General features: G+C 41.6%; 1 protein-coding gene across 1 annotated transcript; it reads left to right on the top strand.

The window, feature by feature from the left end:
- Positions 1–1,794: 1,794 nt before the first annotated feature.
- LOC132882586 (signaling lymphocytic activation molecule-like) lies at positions 1,795–15,552 on the top strand. The gene is made up of 6 exons (XM_060915677.1): positions 1,795–1,810; positions 2,310–2,645; positions 14,636–14,932; positions 15,046–15,161; positions 15,252–15,326; positions 15,472–15,552. Exons 1-6 carry the CDS (start codon positions 1,795–1,797, stop codon positions 15,550–15,552), a joined length of 921 nt encoding a protein of 306 aa, XP_060771660.1.
- The last annotated feature ends 4,955 nt before the right edge of the window (positions 15,553–20,507 follow it).

The following is a 20,507-nucleotide window of genomic DNA, read 5'->3' as shown; positions in this document are numbered from 1 at the left end:
CATTCACCACTTCCATAGGCAGAAGAGGCTCAATATTGGCTCTTGTAGCTCCTGACTTGAATTCAGCAGTGACTGTTTCTGGTCCTTCTGGATTTTGCACTCTCCTTATTCCAGCTACCGGCCCATGTTTCTCAAGGGAATCAATGACATCCTGATCAACATCGTTACTGGTAATGCCAGACACACATACAAACAGTTTATCATTACTGTCTGCCATCGTTCAGTTCAGTTCAAGTCAAGAGTAAAAGAAACAATTAATAATGTGAGGATAATCAGATTAATCAGATAGCAATTTTCTGTGTTCAAGATAACAGTTTGTATTGTACAGTTAACCCAATATAACCCTTGCTCCTGGCTGGCTTGCCAAAAAGTTTCCTATGTAACCTGGAGTGTACAACCCAGTAAGTTAGACAGTTAAATGAATACTGTACCCTGGTCCGACTCAAGGAGCACGGGAAGGCTAATGTGCAAGGTAAACACAATTATTTATTTACACAACACAAAGTGAAATCCATTCGGATTCAAAATCCCCTGAATAAACAACAACAGAAAACAAAACAAAATAAACTGTCCTTTCCAGCTTATAGCTGTTCTGATAGCAAAGTTCAAAGTTCAATAAAGTTCAGTCCAAAGTCAGTTATAATCCATGTCCGTCAAAGTCTATTTAGTGTATGTACTACCCGGGTAGTGTGTATGTGTACGGTACGTTGTTCAGATCTTATCTGATCCAGGTGTGACTCTTCACAAAGATGAGGAAGATGGAGGATTGTGCAACCTCTTCGACTCCGTCTCACCTCAGACAGGAGCTCCTGGTCGATATCAACACTGTCTGAATTGACGTAGATCCAGCAAAAAAAAAAAATCTGCATAGCAGAATATAAAGTTATCAATCAATTTCTGTACAGAATTATATTTTTTGTATCTCTCCTACTCAAATGCAACCTATAAACAACTGTATTATGAGATATAAAAAAAACCCTCAAGTCACCATTAATGTGAGTCTTTTTACAGTATTACATAAACCACGTTGCATAAATTATTCTCTCTTATCTGTATCAATTATCATGTTTCAACCATCTCAAAAATGAATTTGACAGTGCTCACATTAGAAAATTAGGGAAAACCCTGTAAGTTTATATATCATAAGCCTTAGCGGACAATTTGAACTCATCAACCTGGCATCCAAAAAATGGCCCAGTAAAAATTACGGTCGTCATGTGAACAATAACATTTACAACTCATACTCAGCATACTAACTCATTGAAATATCTTTGCAACATTTACGGTCAATCTCCGATTGTTTTTTTGTAACATAAGAACGTTCAATATTAGCATTCATAGTGAACAAGAATGTGCTTATCGCTTAGCATATTAGCACGTAGCATACAACCAGAAAACTCACCGGAGTCCTCCGTAAAGAAAACAAATCACAGCAATTTCTCCGGTCGCAGCCGTCCTGGAACTCTCATAACAACTCAGAAAAACATACAACTCGTGTCCATGAAAATAAAACAATATTCTTGCCATAAAACGTTAATAATCTCGCTCGTAACAGATCGTTGTGACACCAGTATCAGGGCTTGACTTGCGCGTCCAGCTCCTAGCATGCAAAAAACCACACCCTCACTGAATTTCCCGTATCGACTGTACGTGAAGCGCCCCCTTGTGGTTACTCAAAGCAACTACAGTCACAAACACAGCTCTCTTAATGAAGTCACAGAATGAAAATGAATGAACATGAAGCCAACAATAAAATACACGGATTAAACCCAACTGTATTTTTCATGGGGTTACATGTACGTGGACATTGGTGAGAGGAAAGCATGTAGTGAGCATGTAGAGACTGAACACACTGAGACAGGACGTCCACCCAGCGCTCTGATGAATGTGGGACAGTAAAGACACCGAGCTAACAGTAAGGGAACATTGTGTACAGCAGCAACAGAACGCCACTGAACACAACGTTCTTCACTGATAAAGACTCTGAGGACAACTGAACAAACATGCTGCTGAATATTTCAGTAGAAATCAGGACTCTCAGGACTCTTTTCCTGCTGCGCTGTAAGTTTGAGTCTTTCCTTCACAACAGAAGAAACTGTAGCCGTAAATATAGTTTTATCAAATGAGTTCATCATGAAGAAGGTGAAAATGGAATTTTAGCAAATTGTGGAGGTTCCATGGCTGAAAAAAGGCCGAGAACCACTTTAGTGCATAATAATAATAATAATAATAATAATAATAATAATAATCTGATCCACAGTGTGGTCTGTGAGTGTAAAGATGAATCTGAAGCTGAATCTGTGATGCAGGTTTACTGTGTGCAGCTGGAGACGAGACGGTCACACTGCAGGAAGTGGAAGGAACCACGATAACTCTCCATACTGGGATAACTGGATTTCAGAGTGATGCTCAGATTCTGTGGCTTTATGGACCTGAGAAAGCAGAGAGAAAGATACTGATCAGTCAGGTGTTTAAAGGAGAAACTGTTACAGAAATCAGCGAGAGATTTAAAGAGCAACTGCAACTGGACAGAATCAGTGGAGCTTTAACCATCAGGAACATCAGCAGAAACCTTTCTGGAGTTTATTTATTACAAGTTCTTACTGAACATCTCTCATCTAGGACTTTCAGTGTCAGTGTTTATGGTGAGTAAAAGTGTTTCTTTTCTCCTTCCTGTCCATGTTTAGACTCATCACTTCAGAATTACAAAAATATCCAGTCAGAGCCCAAGGAGTCATGAGGTACAAACTTGTAGGAATGCAGTCAGTCGAATCTCATCTCATCTTGTAACGGCTGCAAGCATGTACATCAGTGTTTTGTGTGCAAAGGGTATTTTTGAGAATTAATATTTATTTTATTTGGGTATATGTGTGTATTTACCTGAGTTGAAAATGGGAACTTTTATTTTGAAACGTGACCTCGGCTGTATGTGTGCGTGTGACGTAAGCTACCAACGTAGGCCAGCCAAGCGTTAGATGGACTCAAGCATCGAAGTGTTCGGTGGCAGGAGAGATGCTCTCCTCAAAGTTGGACATTAAGACATTTTACACAAGTTTATGACTGTAAAAGAACTGAAGATATCAAGCCTAACTTTCTCTCATTGTGCACGCAGCCAATGAGCTAATGCTTTGTTTGTCATTTTGTTTATTCATTCTTGTCTGTCATTTAAGTTGTGTGTTAGCTTTTGGCTGACGTTATTTTAATACTGTGTATTGTGTATGTTTTTAGTTTTCACGGTTTAGTTTTTGAAGATTGTTGAAGATTAAACCCGTCAAAGAAAACCCCTGCGTCTTTGTGCTTTGGGAGGGAGTTATAGTGAAAACTCGAGACTGTTCATTGACGTTGGAGGCAGCAATCCCAAGCAAGAACATCACGCAGCCTGCTCGTGTCCACGGCGCGTCGCAGCGGTCGTTCCAAGAAGCTCATCGAACACGCACTCTCCTCATGGCCATGGAACATTGCAGCGGTCGTCTCGCGGACACGCAGATGAGTAGAATGCACACGTTCAACACATGATCTGACGAACTGAACAAGCGTCAGTAAGCAACACAAACTGAATCAGCAACGATTTCAAGGCAAAGCCATCAAGAACTTGGACACTAACAAGAGTGGACAAATAAGGGACTTTGCAAGTATGCTTTAAAGGATTAAGAAAAGATTTAAGTGGAGCTGATTTCATAGTGTGGTGTGTGGTAATGCTACTCGATTTCTAAGTCTAATATCTTGCATTTGAGTATTGCTTCTGAGTTTATTGAAGCTTATGATTTAAGTTAAAGGTTAAAACATTTATGTTTGAAGTTGAATGCCTTAAAGCTAAGAGTGAAGGTGTTTCATATTGAAGTCCTTATGTGCCAATTTAAAGTGTGTTTTTGATAATTCACGGTGAAGGCTATTTGCCATCTGATATTTAAGTTTAAGCTACATTTTGAGTTTATATGTGAATTTTGAGGTATTTCAGCACATTACTAGTAATAAGTACAGTGAACAGTATTTGGTTTATTGAACTATTTCAGTGTACAATATTTCAATTCAAAGATGCAAGAGACACATCTAAATAGGTGTTAACATTTAATGCAGACTTTATTTACATTCAATTATCTGAGTAGGTATTTACAGTTAAAGCATTTCATATTCAGCATTTAATATAAAACATTACACACATTTAGACTTTAACGTTACAAACATTAAGACTCTATTTACATTTAATATTCAAGTTTACATTTACTACATTTAATAACTTAGTTATTTAATTATGTCAGAATCTAGTGAGTCTACACTTAAGGTACGTAGGGCAAGTTGATGATGTGTACAAGTTTCCGACTTCATTGTTGCCAAAGCCACTGCTTACCTGGATGGGAAGCTCCCACATGAAGATGAACCAGATTGGCCAGAGGCAGGGTCTCTCTGGAACTCCACCAAAAGTGAATTTGATTCTGTCACTTCTATCTTGAAGGGTGCCTCAGAGCATTCGAACACGTCTTCCGTCAAGTGCCAAGAAGCTGTTGCGGATGCTGCAGAAAGCCAAGCTGTTCTGAAAGTGTTGGAAGAGCAACAAAGAGAACAATTGGAATTGCAGCACCTAGAGGCTGAGGCGAACAGGAAGATGGCAGCTCAAGAGGCAGAAGACCTGAAGCGATGCCTAGAAAGGGAAGAAGAAGAAATTCAGTGGAGACTTAAAAGAGAAGAGGCAGCTCAAATGAAAGTCAAGCTTGAAGAAAAGTGAATAAAAATAAAGCATTTAGAAACCATGAAAGAGCTCAGCGCTACGTGAGCAAGAATGCAGGTGTACGACCAAGGGCTAAACGTCAAACAAGAGCCTACTGACATCTTGAGCCATGAGGTGGCAGCTAGCCATCAGTTGCCACATCCTGCAAGAGGTCCTCAGTCTTCTGTACCTCTAGCTCCACAAGCTAAAGCAACATCCACAAATCCAAGCACGCCAGAGCTCATTATGATGCTTACTGATGCAATAAGTGCAAACAGAATTCCTGTTCCTGAACCTTCAATATTCACTGGCAATCCATTGAAGTACAGTGACTGGAAACTATCCTTTCAAACATTGATTGACCAGAAGAATATTAGGGAGAAGGAGAAGATATACTACCTTCGTAGATATGTAGGTGGGCAAGCCAAGAATGCACTAGATGGCTATTTCCTACTCGGCACCGAGTCTGCCTATGTTGCTGCATGGGAGATTCTGGAAGAGCATTATGGAAACCCATTTACAGTTGCCAAGGCATACTGAGACAAGCTCCAAGCATGGCCCAGAATTGGAGCCAAAGAGAGCACTGAGCTCAGAGAGTTTGTTGACTTTCTCCGTAGCTGTGAAGCAGCCATGGTGCATGTCAAAGCACTGGAGATACTGAATGATTGTAACGAAAACAGAACGATTCTGGCAAAGTTACCTGACTGGCTAATGGCTAGATGGAACCAGCAGGTGATGGAGAAGGAAGAGCAGAGTGGCCAGTTCCCAAGCTTCAGTCAGTTCATTACATTCCTGACAAGAGAAGCAAAAATTGCCTGTAATCCAGTTATGTCTTTGCAGTCACTAAAGCAAAGTGAAACTGACAAGGCAAAGCAACCAAAGCAGCAAAAGCAGCTCAATGTTAAAGCAAAGACACTTACAACACGTTCTAATGAACAGGCCACAAAAGCATGTCTGTTCTGCAAAAAGAATGGCCATACCTTGCATGTATGCAAAAGGCTTATGGAGAAAGAAGTCTCTGAGAGAGTCAAGTTTGTGCAAGCTGAAAAGCTATGCTTCGGTTGTCTTGAAGCAGGGGCGTGTTTAGCCTATTTTTGGGGGTGCTCAAGCACCCCCAAAAACGAGCTCAGCACCCCCTAGCTCAGCACCCTCAAAAACACTGCTTTTGGACGTAATTTTCAGAAATAAGTGCCCTTGCGCACTGCGCAATCATTGCGCAGTGCACAAGGGCACTTATTTAATTCATTGCGCTGCAGTGAATGTGTGCGCGGGCATGTGTGTGTTCTTGAATTCACCTGTTACGTGATAGTTCTATGACCAGTAAAATACCTCTCCTCCTTGCGTCCCCTCTGATTGGGTTGCCTGTCCGCGCGAGTGCTTGCTACGACATGCTGTTTTTTTTTAACTGGATTCCACGCCGATGAGGAACTCGAAGTAGCACCTGAGTCTTACTGGCACAGCGAGATGTGAAGGTACGGACTGGAGTTACAATTGTTAAACACAACACAATAATATGCATAATGCAATATTGATGTTCCCTGGTCTATGAACAGAATGATAAAAACGACATTTATCATCCATATCGAGATACTTTTGTGCAGAGCTGTACAAGTGCTACGGTGCTAGACCACCGTGTGTTAGTCAATTTTATTTAATGTTAATTAATTAATTAATTAATTAATTAATTAATTAATTAATTAAGTGTTGTAAACAATTGTAAACACATTAACAATTACCACTGTTAAAAATGAATAGCTCCAACATTACAAATGCAGTAGTAGGTCTTGTTTAGTTAAAAATATAACGTAAATATTTGTGTCAGTGGTTGTAAATGTGTAGATATCATAGTTTATTGGGTCAGCTTCTGTTAAAACATTGCATAAGTCTAGTCTTGTCTAGTCTAGTCTTCTTGTCTAGTTAAGTCTAGTCTAAATGCGGAATAAACGTGGAAACACTGTCGTTCAAGCCAGGTGCCTCTGTCAGCTCTGGGGGCTAAGCACCCCCAAAGATCAGATGCTAGATTCGCCCCTGTCTTGAAGCAGGCCATCTCTCCAAGAACTGCAGCAGTAGGAGTGTTTGTGGCACATGCAAGAAGCGTCACCCTACCTGTCTGCATGAGGAAAGAGATAAAGGAGAGCAAAAGTCACAAGTTAAACAAAGTCAAAGTCAAGACAAGTCAAACAACCAAAATAAAGAAAAGAATAAGGAAAAGACTCAAACTGAGCAGTCTAAAGAAACCGTCACAGCCTCTACTTCAAACAGAGTCATCCAGCATGAAGCTGCTATGCAAACAGCTGCAATAGGTCCTGTCTGGCTTTTGTCTGCCACACAACCAGCAGATGAGGTGCTTGTCTATGCTCTGTTGGACTCTCAGAGTGACACGACGTTTGTGCTCAGCGAAGTAGCAGATGCTCTGGATACAGAGAAAGAACAAGTGAAGTTGAAGTTCTCAACTATGACTTCAAGAACCACTGTAGTTCAGTCTCAAAGAGTGAGAAACCTTCAAGTTCGAGGCTTTTACTCAGGCAAAAGGATTACCTTACCGCCAACCTACACACGTGACTTTATTCCCGCTAACAGAACTCACATACCCATGAAAGAAACAGCTGAGGCTTGGCCCCATTTAGAGCACCTTCAAGAACACATAGTGCCTCTGCAGAGCTGTGAAGTAGGTCTGCTCATTGGCTACAATTGCTCACAAGCCTTACTCCTACGAGAAATCGTGTCCGGTCAAGCAAATCAGTCTTATGCTCAATGTACTGACCTGGGGTGGAGTATAATCAGCCATGGGAATCCTTGTGTAGAGTTCGGAGATGCCATTGGAATCAGTCATTGCATAGTAGTGATGCAAGTCACACCAAGTGTTGATTCTTCTGTCAACTTGAAAGCTGAAGTTCACTATGTCAACAGATGCAAAGTCAAAGAGATTACCCCTTCAGACATCATCAAGGTCCTGGAGTCAGACTTCTCAGAAAGAACAGGAGAAGATGACCCAGTGTCTCAAGATGATCTTAAGTTCTTGTCCAAATTGAGAGAAAACATATCTCAAAGAGACGATGGTCACCTTGAAATGCCATTACCGTTTAAGGATGAAAGTCCAAAGCTGCCTAACAACAGGATATGTGCAGTACACTGCTTGAAATGTCTTGAAGGGAAGCTAAGAAGGAATGAAACATACTACATGGACTATGTGAATTTCATGCATGACATTATCTCTCGTGGTGACGCGGAGAAAATCCCTGAAGAAGAAACTGAAAGTGGTCCGGCCTGGTATATTCCGCATCACGGAGTATATCATCCCCAGAAACCCGGAAAAATCCGCATCGTATTTGACTGCTCCGCTAAGTTTCAAGGTGAGTGTCTCAATGACGATCTGCTTACTGGACCCGACCTTACGAACACACTGGTGGGTGTCCTTTGCAGATTCCGTAAAGATCTTGTTGCAGTCATGTGCAACATCGAAATGATGTTTCACCAATTTTATGTGAAAGCTGAAGACCAGGATTACCTACGATTCCTATGGTGGGAGAGTAGTAACCTGGAGGCTACACCATCAACCTACCATACGAGAGTCCACCTGTTTGGAGCGGCCTCATCCCCTGGCTGTGCCAACTTTGGCTTAAAACACCTGGCAGCTCAAGGGCAAGGGCTGTATGGTGAAGACACCATCCGCTTCATTCAGAGGAATTTCTACGTAGATGATGGGCTCGTAAGTGTTCCCATGGAACAGGAAGCCATTCAGCTCGTCAAGGAAGCCAGAGAGCTTTGTGGCACTAGTAAGCTCAGACTTCACAAGTTCGTCTCTAATAGCGACAACGTGATGTCTATCCCAGAGGAGGACCATGCCGCAATCAAAGATCAAGACCTGGCTCTCAGTCTACCACATATGGAGAGAGCTCTTGGAGTAGAATGGTGCATTACATCTGACTCATTCAAATTCAGAGTTCAAGTCAAGTCTAATCCATCTACAAGGAGAGGTGTGCTCTCAACGGTAGCCTCCATGTATGATCCGTTAGGGTTCATGGCCCCCTTCATTCTTCTAGGGAAGCAAATTCTCCAGCACATGTGCAGAGAGAAGATCGGATGGGATGAGGAACTTCCGAAAAGCCTGAGACCTCAGTGGGAGTCATGGATTAAAGACCTACCGTACCTAACCTATCTGACATGGAAATAAAGAGATGCTACTTACCTTCTCAATTCGGCCCTGTGAAAGAGTATGAACTCCACCACTTCTGTGATGCAAGCACCACAGGATATGGTGTATGTACTTACCTGGGAGCTGTGAGTGAGTCCAACGAAGTTCATTGTAGCTTGGTGATGGGAAAATCAAGAGTCTCCCCCACTAAAGTCACGACGATACCGAGATTGGAACTCTCGGCAGCCGTAGTTGCAGTCAGAGTTAGTGACATGCTCCGAAACGAGCTGGAGCTCCAAGATCCAAAGGAGTACTTTTGGACAGATTCTACCGTAGTTCTCGGCTACATAAACAATGATGCCAAGAGATTCCACGTGTTTGTAGCAAACCGAATACAGAGAATCAAATCAAGCACAAACCCTGAACAGTGGGCTTACGTTGCATCTGAGGAAAATCCGGCAGACCATGCGTCTCGAGGGTTGACTGCAGAGCAACTTAAGAACTCCAATTGGTTCTCAGGTCCACAGTTTCTTTGGCAGCAAGAACTACCTCACAGAGAAAGCAAGGTGGGAGAAGTTAAGGATGATGACCCTGAGCTTCGAAAGGCCCTGGTATTCAATACAAAGGCAAAGGAAGACAGGTCATTATTGGACCACCTTGAAAAGTTTTCTGATTGGTCAAGGGTAGTACAAGCAGTTGCCAGACTGAAGAGACTGATCCAAGAACATAGAGGTCTGAAAGAGAGAACCAATGAGAGTACAAGTTTAGAAGAAAGAAAGGAAGCAGAACTTACCATAATCAAACTGGTCCAAGAGGAAGCATTCCCAAATGAGATAAAGAACCTGAAAGTCAAAGAAATGATAACAAAGACCAAACAGTAAGCTGAAGAAGTTAAGTCCAATTCTGGACGAAGATGGAGTCCTGAGAGTGGGCGGACGTTTAAGTCAAGCCGCGTTACACCCACACGTAAGGCATCCAGTTGTACATCCAAGGAACTGTCACATATCAGCCCTGCTTATTAAACACTTCCATGAAAGAGTTCATCATCAGGGACGTGGAATGACCTTGAACGAACTGCGAGCCAATGGATGGTGGATCTTGGGAAGCAGCAGTGCAGTGTCATCACACATCTTTAAGTATGTCAAGTGTCGGAAGTATAGGAGACATACAGAAGAACAAAAAATGAGTGACTTACCTTCAGATCGAACGGAAACAGCTCCACCGTTCACCTACACTGGCATAGATTGCTTTGGACCTTTCCTAGTAAAGGAAGGAAGAAAGGAAGTTAAAAGATATGGTCTATTTACCTGTCTATGTTCAAGAGCCATTCACGTAGAAATGCTTGATGACATGACAACTGACGCATTCATCAATGCACTAAGAGCGTTCATTGCCATAAGAGGTAGTGTTCGTCAACTTAGAAGTGATCAAGGCAGCAATTTCATTGGAACAAGAAGGGAGTTTGCAAAACTCATGAAAGGAATGTGTGGAGAAAGAGTCAAGGTTCTCGGATGTGAATTCGTAATGAATCCCCCAGTGGCAAGCCACATGGGTGGCATCTGGGAAAGACAAATCAGAACCATAAGGAGTGTTCTCACTGCTATTCTCGACGAGTCAGCGCAAAGATTAGACAGCTCCTCGCTGCGAACCTTCTTTTACGAGGTGATGGTAATCATCAATAGCAGACCACTTACCATAGAGAACTTAAATGACCCATCCGCTCCGGAACCTTTGACTCCGAACCACATTCTTACCATGAAGACAACTGTTATTCTACCTCTGCCTGGACAGTTCATGAAAGAAGATCTCTACCTACAAAAAGGATGGCGTAAAGTTCAGTATTTAGCTAATGAATTCTGGATTCGTTGGAGAAAAGAATATCTACTGAGTTTACAACCAAGACAAAAGTGGCAAAAGAACAAAAGAAACCTGATGGTGAATAACATTGTGCTCCTGCAGGATGATCAAGCAGCACGCAGAGAATGGAAGCTGGCCAGAGTACATGAAGTCTTTCCATCATCAGATGATAGGGTGAGAAAGGTCAGATTGTTAGTTAGTGACACATCATTTGACACAAAGGGTAAACCTACAACTAAAACAGTTTTTCTTGACAGACCAATACACAAGGTTATTCCTTTGATTGAAGCAGATCAAAATGCTTAATGTTTGTTTTAACATTTCATGTTTAATAGTTGACTTGCAACAGTTTGTAAGTTAAGGGAAATCCCACATTAAGGTTGATGTGATTTGGTGGGAGTGTAACAGTTGCAAGCATGTACATCAGTGTTTTGTGTGCAAAGGGTATTTTTGAGAATTAATATTTATTTTATTTGGGTTTATGTGTGTATTTACCGGAGTTGAAAACGGGAACTTTTATTTTGAAACGTGACCTCGGCTGTATGTGTGCGTGTGACGTAAGCTACCAATGTAGGCCAGCAAAGCGTTAGATGGACTCAAGCATCGAAGTGTTCAGCGGCAGGAGAGATGCTCTCCTCAAAGTTGGACATTAAGACGTTTTACACAAGTTTATGACTGTAAAAGAACTGAAGATATCAAGCCTAACTTTCTCTCACTGTGCACACAGCCAACGAGGTAATGCTTTGTTTGTCATTTTGTTTATTCATTCTTGTCTGTCATTTAAGTTGTGTTAGCTTTTGGCTGACGTTATTTTAATACTGTGTATTGTGTATTTTTTTAGTTTTTATGGTTTAGTTTTTGAAGATTGTTGAAGATTAAACCCGTCAAAGAAAACCCGTGTCTTCGTGCTTTGGGAGGGAGTTATACATCTCATCTCATTATCTCTAGCCGCTTATCCTGTTCTACAGAGTCGCAGGCAAGCTGGAGCCTTTCCCAGCTGACTACGGGCGAAAGGCGGGGTACACCCTGGACAAGTCGCCAGGTCATCACAGGGCTGACACATAGACACAGACAACCATTCACACTCACATTCACACCTACGGTCAATTTAGAGTCACCAGTTAACCTAACCTGCATGTCTTTGGACTGTGGGGGAAACCGGAGCACCCGGAGGAAACCCATGCGGACATGGGGAGAACATGCAAACTGCGCACAGAAAGGCCCTCGCCGGCCACGGGGCTCGAACCCAGACCTTCTTGTTGTGAGGCGACAGTGCTAACCACTACACCGCCCTGCTGCCGTCAGTGGAATCGTCCTGGAAAATGATTTTTGAATGAATTCAGAATTCTGAGGAATTGTAACAGTGAATAAAAATAATGAATACATGTTTTTGTCACATCTGCACCTGCTTACACGCAAGTCTCCACTTCCCAGAATTCACAGTGGCCTTCAAATATGGCCACCATGGACTACAAAACCCATCCTGCACTTAACCGCTCGCAGTCTCCTGGTTACTGTTTGCACTCACCTGCTCACGATCACTTCAGTCTCACAGTTCAGTATTTCAGGACTTCAGTTTTCTGACTTTACCCAGCCTTTCTTATTGTTCTGCTGAGTCTGGGTTTTGGACTTTGCTTTCTGATATTGACTCCCACATCCTGTTTGTGTATCGCCTGACAATTGCAGGGTCTTTTCTTTACTGTTTTCTGCATCACAGTTTAGATTTGTCTGTTAGTTTGCCTGAATAAACTCTTTTATCTTTTATGTCTGTATGTCACCTGCATTCTGGAGAGTTTTGAGATGATGGAGCAGTTAAGAAGCTTTTCTTTCTGTTGTACAGTTGTGGTCATAATTTTACATACAGTGACATGAATGTCATCTTGGATATGAATACTATGGCAATATTTGGGCTTTCAGTAATTTCTTTGAACTGTTCTTTTTCTGTGGCAGAATGATTGTCCAGCATACATCTTGAACTAAAAAAAAGCACTGGAATTTGATGCACAAGTTTTAATTTTCTTTGGGGTTTCTGAACACAACACATGGTCAAAATTATACATACAAGGTCAGAAATATCCATACAACACACCTAATATTTGGGTAAAATGTCTCTTTGCAAGATTCACCTTGACCAAACATTTTTGTTTACAATGAACAAGCTTCTGGCAGAATTCTTGTTGGATATTTCATGACTCTTCATGGTAGGCTTGGTAGAGTTCAATTAATTTTTTTTCTTGGCATGGACTTGACTTAAAGCACGCTCCATATATTTTCAATAGGGTTGAAGTCAGGACTTGTTTTAAGCTTAATGTTAGCCTGCTTTATCCTCCACAACCAGCTCTGATGCATGTTTGGGATCATTTGTCCTGTTGTAACTCCCAAGTCCCAAGTCATGTCCAAGTTACTGATGGTTTATCCTGAAGAATTCTGAGGTAGTCCTTCTTCTTCATTATTCCATCCACTTTGTTCAATGAATCAGTTCCACTGGCAGCAAAACAGCTCCAGAGCATGATGATCCTACTACCACCACCAGCTGGTACAGTGTCCCTCTGTACATGGTGGTCATTGTGGCCAAACCCCTCAATCTTTGTCTCATCAGACCATACAGCTATCCTCCAGAAGGCTTTTTCTTTATCCGTGTGTTCAGCTTTAAACTTTAGTTAAGATTGAAGGTGTCAATTCTGGAGTAGGACGTCATTTCTTGGATTGCAGCCTCTTAGCCCATGGTGAACTGAACTGTAGACAGTGATCCATCAGCTTCCAGTTCATGGCAGAGCTGTGCCATGGTGGTTCCCAGGTTGTTCCTGACCATCCAAACCAATTTCCTTTCAGCTGAGGGTGACTGTTTGGGTTTTCTTGAAGCAAAGTGGCTTGGCAAAGTGACTACACCTCACAATAACTTGGATACAATTGTTTGAACTGATCTAATTTGCAGGTGTTTAGAAATGGCTCCAAGAGGCATTCTGGAGTTGTGTATATCTGTGATCCTCTTTCTCAGAACTGCACTGATCTCGGATTTTCCTATTTTATGATGTCTGGATTGGAGACAGTACCCTTAATGAAGAGACAGGAGGCAAAGTTGGAGGTGGTGGAGTTGAGGATGTTAAGGTTTGTGATGGGAGTGACAAGGTTGGACAGGATAAGGAACAAGCATATAAGAGGGACAGCACATATGGAGAACTTGGGAATTAAGCTAAGAGAGATGAGACATGATACGGGCATATCCTGAAAAGAGATGCAGAGCATGTTGGAAGGAGAATGTTGAGGATAGAGCTACCAGGCACACAAAAATGAGGAAGGCCAAAGAGGAGATACATGGATGTGGTGAGAGAGGACATGAAAGTGGCAGGTGTGGTAGAGAAGGATGCGGAAGACAGGGAGCAATGGAGACAAAAGATCCGCTGTAGCAACCTCGAATCGGGAGCAGCCAAAAGAAGAAGAAGACGACTGTGTGTTGGTCAAGCCAATAAGTGCTGTAAACAAACCCTTTTTATGAAGGCAAAGAGAAACTACCAGCTGTAGTCAATCATAATCACTAACAGAAAGTTAAGAGACCTTGCCCTTGGCAAGATAAGAGACATTTTGGAAGTTTCAACACCTCTGAATTAATAATCTAAGTGAGTGCATATGTACATTTTTGACACTATATGTATAATTTAGACCCTGTGTTGATTTCATAAAACCCAAAGGAAATTAAAACTTGTGCACCAAATTTAAGTGTTTTTTTAATTAAATATGTATGCTGTACAATCATTCTACCACAGAAAAAGAACAGTTAAAAGAAATTACTGAAAGCCCAAATATTGCCATTACACTCGTGTCCAAGATGACATTCATGTCACTGTATGTAAACTTCTGACACCAACTGTATAATCAAACATTAACTTCCATGTTGCTTTACATGACTTATGTTATTAATCTGTGCTTCTGTTTCTTAGCTCCAGTATCAGCTCCAGTAATAAGAAATCAGAGAGGAAAGCAAAGCGTGTCTTCTGCAGAGTCGTGTTTCCTCCTGTGCTCTGTGGAGAATGGAGAAGATGTGAAGTTATCCTGGTACAGAGAGAATGAGAGAATCTCCATCACCAATAACACAGATCTCAGTGTTCCCCTCAGTCTCACACTTCAGATACAACACCCAGAGAATAACAGGAACTCTTATATCTGTGTGTCTGCAAACCCTGCCATCAATAAAACAACTTCTCTCAACATCGCACAGCTCTGTTATTACAACTCAGGTACGTCAGAGAGGATTGGGTTTTGGTATTTTTGTCACATTGCCCAGCCCAAGTGTGTGTCACAAGGAGATTTTTTTTTTTTGATGTTTATGATGATATCGTATTGTTCTCAGAACAAACTGATCGTTCCCGTTCACTGCTTCCTGTCCTCATATCTACCGGGACTGGAGTTTTCCTGTTATTAATATCCATCCCTGTGTGGGTTTGGCTAAAGAGAAAACACAACAAGGCAAGAAACTGATCTTTCTGTTTTTGTGTTTAGTATAGATTTTTTACCCTGCTTATTAACATGAATCAGATTTTTTTCATATATCTTTAGTTTCTGAAAAAACTTGGAGAACTGACTTACACTGAGGTGGAATTTACAGCTCGCAGTGCAGAGAGAGTTAAAAAGGTAAACATCTCAATAAAACTGTTGAAAATGATCATAAGGTGAAATGTTTCAGTGGTTTTAGCATTTAAGAAAAATCACGGGTTCCACAGGAGTGATTAAATCTCCCCCTGATTCAGAGACTGAAATATACTGTTGTCTCTGACAGGAAGAAGATTCGAGAATAACGGATGATGATCAAGAGCAGAAAACCTTCGTGCTGTATTCAGTGATGAAGAGACTCTCATAATTCAATACATCCGTCTTTTGTTTTTGTCACAAATGTTCACCGTATTCTGGAAATCACTGATATGTTTACATCATATACATTCGGTTTAATAGGAATTACAATTTTCACGATGATATTACAGGAAGTAGATTCCAGAGGCTGACTGATTCCTGTCTGAACTGGTTTTGTTGGTGTTGAAACTTGTGTTTGTCTCGTCATCTCACACACTCTCTCATTATATCATCAGGACAAGCAACATTTCAACTGACTTATTTCTCCAAAATGCAGAAAAAAATCTTGCATCTAATTTCAAGATTCACATTTAACCCTGAATCCAACCGACAGGACACAAATCTACAGAGCTGAGTCGTGCTTTTCGCTTTCCCAAGTGTTCAGGTCCCTCAATGTTTGAGATAAATACTGACAAGTTTATTTTTCTACTATCTGTACACAACCTCCAAACACACAGAAAAAGTTATGAGCTATGAAAACAGAAACGAAAAAACAAAACTGTGACCGTTGTTCTAGTTGGTGGAGAGGTTTGTGGTTGGTTCTCAGTGTTCAGCTCTCCATCTCACACACAGTAAAGGGGAAGTGGTGATGGCCTGATACTGCAAAAATCACCATCTGAATATTTTACACAAGCCCTGTGCCGTCTTGAAAGGACGAAAGAAGGGATTATTCTGTCCAATCTACAACCCTGATTCCAAAAAAGTTGGGACAAAGTACAAATTGTAAATAAAAAACGGAATGCAATAATTTACAAATCTCAAAAACTGATATTGTATTCACAATAGAACATAGACAACATATCAAATGTCAAAAGTGAGACATTTTGAAATTTCATGCCAAATATTGGCGCATTTGAAATTTCATGACAGCAACACATCTCAAAAAAGTTGGGACAGGGGCAATAAGAGGCTGGAAAAGTTAAAGGTACAAAAAAGGAACTGCTGGAGGACCAAATTGCAACTCATTAGGTCAATTGGCAATAGGTCATTAACATGACTGGGTAGAAAAAGAGAATCTTGGAGTGGCAGCGGCTCTCAGAAGTAAAGATGGGAAGAGGATCACCAATCCCCCTAATTCTGCGCCGACAAATAGTGGAGCAATATCAGAAAGGAGTTTGACAGTGTAAAATTGCAAAGAGTTTGAGCATATCATCATCTACAGTGCATAATATCAGCAAAAGATTCAGAGAATCTGGAAGAATCTCTGTGCATAAGGGTCAAGGCCGGAAAACCATACTGGGTGCCCATGATCTTCGGGCCCTTAGACGGCACTGCATCACATACAGGCATGCTTCTGTATTGGAAATCACAAAATGAGCTCAGGAATATTTCCAGAGAACATTATCTGTGAACACAATTCACCGTGCCATCCGCCGTTGCCAGCTAAAACTCTATAGTTCAAAGAAGAAGCCATATCTAAACATGATCCAGAAGTGCAGACGTCTTCTCTGGGCCAAGGCTCATTTAAAATGGACTGTGGCAAAGTGGAAAACTGTTCTGTGGTCAGACGAATCAAAATTTGAAGTTCTTTATGGAAATCAGGAATGCCGTGTCATTTGGACTAAAGAGGAGAAGGACGACCCAAGTTATCATCAGCGCTCAGTTCAGAAGCCTGCATCTCTGATGGTATGGAGTTGCATTAGTGCGTGTGGCATGGGCAGCTTACACATCTGGAAAGACATCATCAATGCTAAAAGGTATATCCAGGTTCTAGAGCAACATATGCTCCCATCCAGACGACGTCTCTTTCAGGGAAGACCTTGCATTTTCCAACATGACAATGCCAAACCACATACTGCATCAATTACAGCATCATGGCTGCGTAGAAGAAGGGTCTGGGTACTGAACTGGCCAGCCTGCAGTCCAGATCTTTCACCCATAGAAAACATTTGGCGCATCATAAAATGGAAGATACGACAAAAAAGACCTAAGACAGTTGAGCAACTAGAATCCTACATTAGACAAGAATGGGTTAACATTCCTATCCCTAAACTTGAGCAACTTGTCTCCTCAGTCCCCAGACGTTTACAGACTGTTGTAAAGAGAAAAGGGGATGTCTCACAGTGGTAAACATGGCCTTGTCCCAACTTTTTTGAGATGTGTTGTTGTCATGAAATTTAAAATCACCTAATTTTTCTCTTTAAATGATACATTTTCTCAGTTTAAACATTTGATATGTCATCTATGTTCTATTCTGAATAAAATATGGAATTTTGAAACTTCCACATCATTGCATTCCGTTTTTATTTACAGTTTGTACTTTGTCCCAACATTTTTGGAATCGGGGTTGTAAACTCACTGTTCATGTTGTGACCCAGATGAATCTTTTTACAGAATAAATCTCCAGATGCAGATCATCTAAAACTTTTTGAATGAGCTCACTATTTTTATAATGTAACATCTGTAATTTAGAAAGTCATCTCATCTCATTCTCTCATCTCATTATCTCTAGCCACTTTATCCTGTTCTACAGGGTCGCAGGCAAGCTGGAGCCTATCCCACCTGACTACGGGCAAAAGGCGGCGTACACCCTGGACAAGTTGCCAGGTCATCACAGGGCTGACACATAGACACAGACAACCATTCACACTCACATTCACACCTACGGTCAATTTAGAGTCACCAGTTAACCCAACCTGCATGTCTTTGGACTGTGGGGGAAACCAGAGCATCTGGAGGAAACCCACACGGAAATAATAATAATAATAATAATAATAATCTGACCTACTGTGTACTCAGCTACATTTTATATTTTAAATATAAATTAGTCATCACAATGTGTAATTAGATCCAAGCTCAGTTTGTTCTTCTCTCTGCTCCTGTGTCGTCTCTGTACATAACCACACACTCAGTCCATGACCTTTCAACCTTTCAAGGATAAATTTTAATGTTTCCTTTTTGGGAAATGTTTATTTTTCATACCCTCACAATGAAATGCAGATGAATACTCTGCATGCCTGCTTTTAGCTCTTTTAGCTCTTTTAGCTTTTAGCTCGGGTTCGAGCCCTGTGGCTGGCGAGGGCCTTTCTGTGTGGAGTTTCTATGTTCTCCCCGTGTCCGCGTGGGTTTCCTCCGGGTGCTCCGGTTTCCCCCACGGTCCAAAGACATGCAGGTTAGAATAGAATAGAATAGAATGCCTTTATTGTCACTATACACATGTACAATGAGATTTAAGCATATCCAATAACAGTGCAAACAGCATGTAGAGAGAGAGGAAGGGGGGGGAAGGGGGGGTTTAAGGGGGGGGAAGGTGCACAGTCTGAGGTGTATGTGTTGTGTTACACATTATGAAGTGAGGTATTGCACATATAAAAGTATTGCACAGAGACAGTCACATTTTAAATCATTGCACGAGAGATTCACATTATAAGATAAAATATTACACATTATGAATTATTGCAAGGTAAGGTTTGGTTAACTGGTGACTCAAAATTGACCGTAGGTGTGAATGTGAGTGTGAATGGTAGTCTGTGTCTATGTGTCAGCCCTGTGATGACCTGGTGACTTGTCCAGGGTGTACCCCGCCTTTCGCCTGGAGTCAGCTGGGATAGGCTCCAGCTTGCCTGCGACCCTGTAGAACAGGATAAAGTGGCTAGAGATAATGAGGTGAGAGATGAGACTTTTTATGTCTACAATTGAGGTGGAAAAACTTCTTCCTGGCTCCACCCCTGCAAGGTGTGTCTTGGCTGTGGGTCTGTGGGAAGTTGTTCTGTCCACCATGGACAATCTCCCCCAGACCACCAGAGGGCGTCGACTCTCTTTTTCAGCTTCTTCTTTTCTTGTCTGGATGAGTTGCTGTGTTTGGGAACCTGAACTGGGTTTCACCTGATTAGTTTCTCAGTGTTTGTTTCCCTGTCAGTGTTTTGTCTAAATGTTGGTTTGTTTTGTGAGTTCCTGGTTCTTTTTCCACTGCAGTTTAATTTAAGCAATTACTAATTCCATGGTTCAGTGATGTCGAGTGAATGGGATCAGTTCATGTCTTATAGATGTGATTCAGTGAGGTTATAAAATCTCCTGAGGATGTTGGTGCTGATGTGAAGAAATGAGTGCAGGATGAAAATGAACAGTGCAGTATCACGACACAGCAGCGAATGTTAGTCTCACAACACCAGGAACCCAATGACGGAGGGACAAAAACAAAGGGTGTTCATGTTCACTCAGTTCAATCACATGAAACCGATGCTGAATTAAATAATTTGTCAGTTTTTTATTCAGTGTAAATGTTTGACAGAGAGACTCAGCCATCTCCACTGACTCAGGCGCTGCTGCGACACATTTGATGCCTCGAGTGGAAACTTTAGGCAGCTTTTGTTTTCACTGGGACTCAAAATTTAATCAACTAAGGGCGCTTTCACACCGCTAGTTCGATTATTTGGTCTGCACCAGGCAGTAAAATTGTTACATTGTAGCATACAGACTGCATGTGGTCCGCTTTCACACATGCAAACGAACCAAATTGGTCTGAATGACGTTTCGTCATCTTCCGGTGGAAATAAGTGCCAATTTGAACTTTCACAATGGAGCGACACGTTCGCACACTGTTTCTTGCGCTGGTCCTTGCTTTTTATATCGTCAACATTACCCATTTCTGGCAAAATATCCAGTTCCGGAATGAGTCGCGGCTGCAGCTGGAGAACAATCTTCGGATATACTGGATTCGCCAAAGGCGTATAGCACGTCATTTCAGGCAGAGGAGATGCGCTATTTTCACCAATGCTGTCCTGCTGATGATGAGACAAGCACCTTTCCAAAGACCCACAAGGTCTGTTAGCCTGACAAGCCAGCCGGCTTTTACTGTAGAATCTGTTATGCTGTAGGTTAATACAGGGCAATCTGAATTTCCCACTGACAGAATGCTGACAGAGCTGGAGCACGTGCGTGTGCCTGATGCTGCTGTTTACAGGACGTTATAATGATCACATTGTGTAGATGCTCACATCATTATCTTTATAGTTATAGTTATTA

The sequence above is a fragment of the Neoarius graeffei genome, chromosome 3 (genome assembly GCF_027579695.1).
Source record: "Neoarius graeffei isolate fNeoGra1 chromosome 3, fNeoGra1.pri, whole genome shotgun sequence".
Taxonomy (NCBI): Eukaryota; Metazoa; Chordata; class Actinopteri; order Siluriformes; family Ariidae; genus Neoarius; species Neoarius graeffei.
Note: the sequence above shows the minus strand (reverse complement) of the source record. Positions and strands in the feature narration are given on the sequence as shown.

What these genes read in the sequence shown, in the direction of transcription:
- LOC132882586 (XM_060915677.1), top strand. An exon ending in TAAAGAGAAAACACAACAAG is followed by an intron (nt 15,162 to 15,251) that starts GCAAGAAACTGA and finishes ATATATCTTTAG; the next exon opens with TTTCTGAAAAAACTTGGAGA. An exon ending in GTGCAGAGAGAGTTAAAAAG is followed by an intron (nt 15,327 to 15,471) that starts GTAAACATCTCA and finishes TGTCTCTGACAG; the next exon opens with GAAGAAGATTCGAGAATAAC.